Here is a 9399-nt window from a genome sequence, read left to right on the forward strand (position 1 = left end):
AGATCATTTAATATATGCGTTCATGCACTAATTAATGACGATAGACCGTTCTTGATGGAGGATGTATCAACCGTCTGATGTTGCCTGTTGCATTCTCGTTGGGAGATGGGGAAAAAGTCTTAATATCTATATACATTATAATCAATGAAGTATAGTGACATTAATGTTGTCCTTTTCTTATTATTATATTATTTTAGATAGAGGATTTGAACTATATAAGTTGTGTTGGGGTCATGCATAGAACTATTACTAGGCTATATATACATGCAATCAGCAGGTTAATGTTTTCTTGAGTACTGCATACTATTTGCACAACTCATCATGAATTATAACGTGAATGTGAAAATATATATACCCAACAATATATAAAAGAGCCAAAGTTTTTTTTATGTGATTATCATGTGGCACTTCGTCCATTTTTTTTTGTAAATTTTATTTATATTTAAAATTTTTTATGTGTTTTTTAATCTAACAATACATAAAAGAGCCAAAGTTTCTCTTTTTTTTTTTTAATAAGCTACATAGCCTCTTCACTTTCTTTTTTCTATTTTTTTATTTTTTGTGAATTTTTTTTTCATTTGAATTTTTTTATGTGTTTTAAAAATATATTGTTCCACTTTTATTTTTTGTGTTGTTTGATATGATAGGAAGAAAGAAAATATGTAATATACTACATGACTATTTTAGTAATTATTTAATATTAAATTAGCTTTAAAATAGGGATAAAAAAGTTATGAATTTAAGTTTTCCACTCAATGTTGGAGATATAAAAATTGGTAGGCCACACAACAACTTTTGTTCATTCTATTTTTCGTTTCCTCCTCAATTCCTTCTTAACGACACATTTTATCATTTTCCACTCCCGTTCATTTCACCGATTCGAGTTTAGAATTTGAGTTTTACTACAGTAAAAAACTCTCAGAAACAGTCACATCTAACTTTTTTACTACAATAAAAAAACTCTCATATAAAATTAAATATCAACTCAAATTAAAAACTCATACCAAACACAGGAGTTTTAACAATAATCTCAAGAGTAATCTATACATGCTACCATAATTTTATATAATTATTAGGAATATCTAACATGACATTGACAGCAAAATTCTCAAAATTAATATTATTTCTGAAATACTAATAAGGCTAGAAAATATTTGATCCATAAAATAAAATATTATAATAAAATAAAAAATACCTACTGATAAAGTACTTTTTATGGTGATAAAGTACTCTTTTTTTTTTTTTTTTTGGCTGAGAGGTGATAAAGTACTATTTTAAACTGTCATAATGATACTGATTAATTTGAAGTTTACATATTTCAAATGTAATTTTAATCATACATAATGTTTATCTAAAAAATGTACTATGCAAATAAAAATACCTTGCCGTGTGGAGTTCATCTGTTTTCCCTTATTAAACAAGTGACGGGTTTTCCGAAGATTTCTTTTTGAATCTTTGCCACATGTCTGAATAATGAATCATTTTGTGACGTTTGGTAAAGGGATTCGTACCCTGATTTGAATCATGATTCATAATTCGTTGTAGTATTTTCTCTCATAAAAAATACACATAAATTAAAAATAATTTTAATCTCATGATTCTAATAATCTATGAACCAAACGTCTTTTTATAATATTTATATGCAAAACATCACATCGCTTTCCCTCGAAATTCTCTAAATAAATTTGTTGCCACAAAAACAATTATATATAACAACAACATTACTTGATTGCCACAACTCTTGCATGCCACCCAATAAATTTTGTTTTCTTTATTGCATACCAAAAGTATGACGACTCCCAAACTCTTCTCCACGGCAGCGGCCTTTGCCGTTCTCTTCTCTGCTCTTTTCGCCGCAAATCATGTTTTCGACTTCGCTTCTCTCTCTACCAAAGACCCCAAAAGCCTTTCCGATCATGATCATGATCATCATGATTTTGGGCACTTTGAATTTCTTCCAATTGTTGGAGCTCTTGGTCCCGAGAGCTATGCCTTTGACAGCCTCGGCGACGGCCCTTACACCGGCGTATCCGACGGTCGGATCATCAAGTGGCAAGAAGATCAACGGCGCTGGATTGATTTTGCAGTCACTTCTCCAAACAGGTACTTATAACTATTTTTTTATTTGATTTAAACGCATCAAAATTTTATAAAATTGGGAGCATATGAAAATGATTGGATAATTAGCTATACGAGGTTGATAAGTATTCTTCTTTTTGTGAGTCATAGTTTTTCTTGAGGGGTTAGAAAATACTCTCGTGTTTAAGGTTATATATATATATATATATATATTTTTTTTTTTTTTTTGGTTGACCAAGGTTGGTTCCATTCCAGAAATAGCTAATAATGTATTCAAAAGTGGATCATCTCCAAATTGGGCACGTATTGGTTGACCTTGCATAATGTAAAACATATTGGTGCTTGTGTGTGTGTGTAAATCATCATATCAAATTTAATTACTGATATGATGATTTATTTCACGTTCAGATTTTACACTGTTTAATACTAATTTGAACCAGAGTTAAAAGTCAAGTAGATTATATTGAATTAGATTTTGTTAATTTTATTGATTCGAGTTTTTTATTTTAAATTTTTATAATTAAAAATTCTCAAAAAATATCGTATTTAATTTTTTCTATTACAGTTAAAAACTCTAAAAAATGTCAATCTCACTTTAAATTAAAAATTTAAATCCGAAATGAACGAATAGTAAAAAATTGAAGACCGCCCAATTTAAGCCTGCAAAGAGAGTCTTTTTATTGACCGAACTTCTGCGAGTCGACAATAATCCCAATTCCAAATAGTCTCTGATTTCTCTCGTTTTAGGCGTGTGAAAACTCTTCCAAATGTTTTGTTTTGTTTTTATTTTTCAATGTAGTTTATAACCTGCTGCAATATAAAACTATACCCCCCCTGCCGACTCGTTTCTGAGTTAAGAAAACTACATTTTATTGATTAGCATCAGAAAATTCAATGTCTTCACTACCAGGAGAAAAGTAATAAATAGAACAAATAGTCTAGTCCGACAAAAAAAACAGAACTAGCACCTCCACGCTAATGTGTCTCAGATTTGGGACCTTTGTCTCACAACAAAAAAAAAAACACAGCCTCCGCTGCTCATCGTTGGGACGAAAATATTGGGTCAGGAGCCCGAGAACGCGTCCAAAAACAGCATCGTGACTCTGTTAAAGCGTTTCTTCTTCTCTCTCTAAAGCCGGTTTATACTCTTTATTTTATTTTTTAATTTTGCTTGGTACTTACACTAGGCTGAGAAGTAACAATTTGCTAACGGGGGGAATGACCTGAGAATTAGGGAACAGACAATAAGTAATTAAGAGTGATAATTCATGTTATCGTGTCGTGTTGACTTCTTCAATTGATACGATAAGACCTGACACGAACACGACTCATTCATTATTCGTGTCGAAATATTAAATCCAAACACGATTTATATATTGACGGGCTAACATGACACGATACGACTCACCTGTTTATTAAACATGTTATAATAGTATCGTGTCAACCTGTTTTTAATAACCCGTTTATAAAATGAGTGATAATAAGGTCGTATCAACATATTTCTCAACTTGTTTTGCTTTAAAAATATATATATTTGTAAACATAGATAACAAACGGGTTGTAATTGTATTATGTATTCGTATTACCTAAATATGTCACGTTCAATAAACGAGTTACGGTGGGTGTGGGTTGACTGGTCAACCTGAAAATAACACGCTATTTAATCGTGTTTCAGAGGTTCGATCTGATTTTACCCCAAACCTATTTATAATAAATTCAAACTCACTAATTTCGTGTGTATTTTGAGTCGTATCGTCGTGTCCCTACCCAAATTACCAACATTATAATTAATGCAGAGGGAGATGTTTTGTATTTGAGTCATCACTTTCCACGGCCCTTGTCTTTGCTTTTTGTTTCAATATAATTTAGGAAAGGACCTGAAAGACCCTTTGTATTTAATTGAATTACAGGTTTGCGTCTATTATTATTCCAGTGTCTAAAATCCCCTACCAGTGTTGTTAATTAAAAAATAATAATAATAGTACCTGAAATTTGAAAAAGCCCTTAACGGGTTGATTTATATATACACACACATGTATATATAAATAATTCTTGAGCCATTTGAATAATAAGAGGATCAAATGTGCAGTATTTCGACTAAAAACGAGTACTTAAGGAATTTTTCTATAATTCTTGAGAATTCTTTGGTAGGATATTATGACATTGTGATCAGGTTTTTAATAGGTTCTATTGCTTTAAATACTTTTAAAGCACGCTTTACCAGTGAAGATACCAACCATAGAAAGCTCCTAAATTTTTATCCTCTTACGTGCACGAAAAATTTAGAATCCGTTTAGAAGGTGTATCCAAATCATGATTTGAGTTTATTGGCGGAACTTTGTAAAAGAGAAAATTGTGAAACTCAAACTTTTTATAAGGTAAAAAAACAATATAGTAGAATTATGATTTGAATTTGAGTATAGCTTTTAAACAACTCTTTAGGGTCCGTTTGTAAAGAATACTCAAACTATGATCTTTTAATTGTTGACATTTGAAATTTAAATTTTTTGTTTAAAAAAATATTATAGTAGAATTAGTAATTTAAGTTTGAGTATATAAAACAAACAGACTCTTAATTTCACTTTTTTAATTTCTCTAAATCTCCCTTAAAATCACGTGTCTTGGTTGAACATGCGACCAAAACATGGAAAGAAGTTTTTTCAACCGCTAATTATCTAAAATAATTCAAAACACCCTTCGAACTACCTTACCTTATAAATGCTCCTAACTTTGAATTTATGATATTATAATAGTATCGAAAGAGTTTGTTAAACGATTTTATATATAATTTAGATATAATTTAGGGGGTGGTATTTTATAAAATTAATTTTTTTTTATTAAAATCACCTCATTATCTAATGACGGCAACTAAATATTGATAAATTAAAAAGAGTTTTTTTAGTAGGATCATAAAAATAAATTATTGATAGTTTTTTATTTTTATCGTTAAAAAAATTACCTGTTTTATATACATTTTGAATTTGATTTAATTTTAATTTTATCCAAGGATAAAAAATTAACAATAATAGACCGTTAAAAAAACTCTTGAACTAAAAGCAATTAATACACAAGATGAAGTGTATCATTGATCCGCTTTTCTCATACCTAGGAAAACTTAGGGCCCGTTTAGTTCGTTGATTCGAGTTTTTAATTCGAGTTGAGATGTTAATTTATGTGAGGGCTTTTTACTGTACCAAAAAAGTTAGATATGACTGTTTCTGAGAGTTTTTTACTATAGTAAAACTCGAATTCTAAACTCGAATTGGTGAAATGAACGGGACCTTAGAGAACTTTATTGGGATAGCTCAAATTTGTTGTTTTCAAGAAAAAAAAAAAAGAAGAAAAAGTAGAATAGGATTTGTTAAAAAATGGTTGTTCCATTCTTAAAAGCTATGTGCCCAAAATATAGTGTATGCAAGTGAGCAAAACATCTGAAACTCTCCAACGTCCCTCACAAATATCAAGTGAATTACCTAATGGTTTTGGTTCTTCATGCACGATTTCGAAAGAAAGCCACCTACTTGTCAAACTAAACTAACGACACTGAAGATGTGCGCTCTTTAGAAATTTCTTGAGCGACTAGAAAATTATGTCTATCAAGTTTTAAGTTGCTGTCTTTTAACTTTCTACCAGAATTACTCTCATTTAAATAGAATTTACAAGTAAATGTACTTTGCTCTATTTTCTTGATTATCTATTAGGGAGTTTTTCTACTAGTCCTTATAATGGTGTCAGTTTCTAAACGTCAAATTTGGTTAAAATTGTATCAGATTGAAAAAGTATATAAAACATACTGTTTTTTATACAGATCTAACAGCTTAAAATAGAGAACTTTCGGCATTTTATTTCTTTATTTTTTGATCCTATGAGAAAAGCTCCTTATTTATTATAAGTGAATAAGTTTTATCATTTCAAACTACAACTTTTATCCATTCTATTTTTCTTTCTCTCCACTCTTCCTTTTTACTAACGACACACCTATCACTTTATCATGTTAAATGGTTTGAAACTTTTTTTTTGGGTAATAAATAGCATGTGTTTGAAACTTTTTTAAGTAAATAATATATTTTAGAGAGATTGAAGTAAATTGTATAGTTACTCATAAATATTAATTTGTTAAGTGTAAATAATTTATTTAGTGATAAATACTTGATGTAAATAAATTATTTATGTCAATAAATAAATATTTATTAGTAAATACAGTTTTAATTACTTCAATCATTTTAAAAATAAAGTATTTAAACTTTTAAAAACGTTTCAAAAATATTTAAAAAATATTTATCCTTATTAGTGTACAACTCTGACTAATCACAATTTTATTAACAAAATTCATTGTTTTAAACTACTAAATATGAATAATAGTCACATGTTTACTCTTTTATATATTAATATTTAGGACAAGAATTTATGGTTTAGGACAGGAAAACAAAAGAAAGAAAAAAGATAAAAGGGGGAGAAAACGCAAAAAAATAACAAAAAATGTACGGGACATAAAAGTTAAAAATAATAGAGCTAAGAAAAAAAAAAGAACCAAGAAAAGAGAAAAAGAAGAAGAAGAATAATTTTTGGTGCATAAATGACGACTAAAGGAAGTAAATTTCTACTCTTTTATATAGTTAGTATTAAGATGTAACAACTAGCAAATTTCAGGAGGCAAAAAAGAAAAAAAAAGAAGGCAATTTGTTTTTGCTTTTTGGGTCTAGAGTACATTATGTGGTTCATTTATCCCAAGAAATTTGATTCATTTTCACTTTAGTTGAACTCTTTGTGGACTTTGAATTGGGTAGATGTGGAAGAGAAAAATACATGATTTGTCATAGTTTTGTGAATGTTTATTATTTATACTATTCTAAGTAGTTAGGTGTCATTGTTATTTTTTTTATTTTCTTTTTATTAATTGAGTAGCACTTATTTATTTTTTAATAGAGTGACATAAACAATATTTTTTATCATTGGTTTTTTTTTTTCCCACAAGAGAAATATGGGTCATGTATCTCTCAATTTTTGGAGGGGATCTATATCTATTTAGTGTAATTTAATGAGTTCTCGTACAATTTTTAAAATGTGTGGTAATTAAATGACTGCTGTTTACTAACACTAAGTTACTAACACACTCTAAGGATCATCAGAGCACAAAAAAAAAAAAAAAAAAAAAAAAAAAAAAAAGCTCTAAAGATTATACTGTTAATGATCATTAAAATTATGTTAATTCCCTCTTTCTTCCTGGAAAATTGAAGTTCTTAACATACTCGACTAATTAACGGGCTTAATGAGATGTTCTGGGCCTCAAGGCCTTCGGCTGCTGGTTGTTTATCCTTACAGGCTTGGGGTTAATTGCCCAGCCCACCAAATCACAAGAGTAGTTATATTACACCCTATATAGATTTCTCAGCTAATTAATGTTCCTTTAATAAAAATTTAAAAAATCTATCATTTGATAAATATAATTTTCATAATATATAATTTAACCATTCCTACTCCAACCTAATTTTAATCTTAATTTAATTTTTAAAATCATATAATCCCTTTCCACTATTAATGTTATATTTCTTTTTTAAACATTAATGTAAATATCTTTACCTTTATTTGTTTTGCTTTCGTCTTATACCTTCTTCTTCTTATCTATTTATTTTTTATGATGCCCATCAAATAAGAACAACGCCTCTATAACACAAAATTAATTAGATGTGATAAAAAAACGTGTACACAATAATTTGTGCATCCTATGGTGGTGTCTAGTCCAGTTTACTGATGAAAGACAACCGGAAACTATAAAGATCTGCACAAAATAATTATAAATTTTTTTTCTTATCAGAAACCTCTAAGAAATTTAATGTCATGGAATGCAAGTTTGAGACATGAGGATATGTTTTTTCATTCTTTTGAAGAATTCTTTCTAACCATAATTAATTTTTAGTGTGTGTTTTTTTTCTTAAAATTTTTTTAAAGATACAATTTTCATTTATAATTAACCGGGTATAATAATGGATTTGAATATAAGATAAAATTATGATAAATAAAAATCATGAATTAGTGGAGGCATTAATAAATTTATGGTCTGTTTAATTAATGTATTTAAGTTAATCATTTTAAAGTGAATTTAAATTTTGTAAGATAATTATTAGTAGAAATTTTTTTATTTAAATTTTTATTAAAGAAAAGAAAGATATTCTTCAACTAAATAAATCTGAGTGTAAATATATACCTTATTTATTTCACTAATTTAAATTTCACTATAATTTTTTTTTAAAATTTAATTTTTTTAATATAATAAAAAATTCTAGTATGAAATCATATGTAACTCAAATTATAATTACTCGTGACCTAATAGTACCCATATCAGCCGAGAAAAAAAAGAACAAAAAAAAAAAAAGAAAAAACGCAATCTTCCCTTCCTCTGAAACCCTCCGTCTCCTCCTCCATCCCATCTATGGCACCAAGACGCGCTTCCCCTCTTGACGTACCCCCGGCCGTTTCTTCTTTCGACGAAGAGGAGGAAACTTCATCGGAAGAAGAAAAAACCTCCGAAGATGAGAAGGTTCAAGCAGCCCCCAAACCAACGGTTTTATCGCCCAACACGAAGACAGACGATGATTCCGAGTCCGACGCCGAGTCGAGTTCCGAGTCCGAGCCCGCCGACTCGACCGTCAAGCCCATAGCGTCGAAGCCGAAGGAGGAGAAAGGGGCCAGATCCAAGCCCGTCGCCGCCACGCCGGAGAAAAAGTCGTCGGCAAAGAGGCCGAGAGAGTCCGAGACCACCGCAAAGGACTCGATGAAGCGAGTGAAGAAGAAGAGCGGCCCCGAAATGCCTCCTCCTGAGGGGGATGGCGACGTCAGAACAGCGTCTGATGAGGAGCAGGAGGAGTCGAAGAAGTCCGGTGGAGACGACTCGAAGAAGCTGTTCCAGAGGCTGTGGAGCGAGGAAGACGAGATCGTGATACTGAAAGGTTTAATCGACTACGCTGTGAAGAGAGGCGGCGATCCGGCCGCAACGGACATGAATGCCTTCCATGATTTCATCAAGAAGTCGCTGCACGTTGAGGTCACGAAGGTGCAGTTGTCCAACAAAGTCCGGAGGTTAAAGAAGAAGTACTCAAACAACGCGGCAAGGAAGAAATACAACCCTACGAAGCCGCATGAGCAGAACGTCTTCGAGCTCTCGAAGAAGATCTGGGGCGGCCGCGGCAGCCGTGCCGGCGTCTCTTCGCCGAAGTCGAACGGCGCTGCAAAGAGTAACGGAAAGGCTACCCTGGCTTCACCTGCTCCTCCGAAAGAAGGTTCTAGAAAGAGTGAGATTGGTGGGAAATCGAGCGTTTCAGT

General features: G+C 31.0%; 1 protein-coding gene across 2 annotated transcripts in view; it reads left to right on the top strand.

Moving 5' to 3' along the window:
- Positions 1-1755: 1755 nt before the first annotated feature.
- Positions 1756-9399, top strand: part of LOC21402301 (protein STRICTOSIDINE SYNTHASE-LIKE 2) — a 14158-nt gene continuing 6514 nt past the window's right edge. For both annotated transcript variants that reach the window (XM_024173565.1, XM_010110208.2), the window contains exon 1: positions 1756-2103. In XM_024173565.1, the coding sequence (XP_024029333.1) occupies positions 1790-2103 (314 nt within the window). In that variant the 5' untranslated portion in view covers positions 1756-1789. The remainder of the gene's footprint in view (positions 2104-9399) is intronic.

This window comes from Morus notabilis, unplaced genomic scaffold (genome assembly GCF_000414095.1).
Source record: "Morus notabilis unplaced genomic scaffold, ASM41409v2 Scaffold583, whole genome shotgun sequence".
NCBI lineage: Eukaryota > Viridiplantae > Streptophyta > Magnoliopsida > Rosales > Moraceae > Morus > Morus notabilis.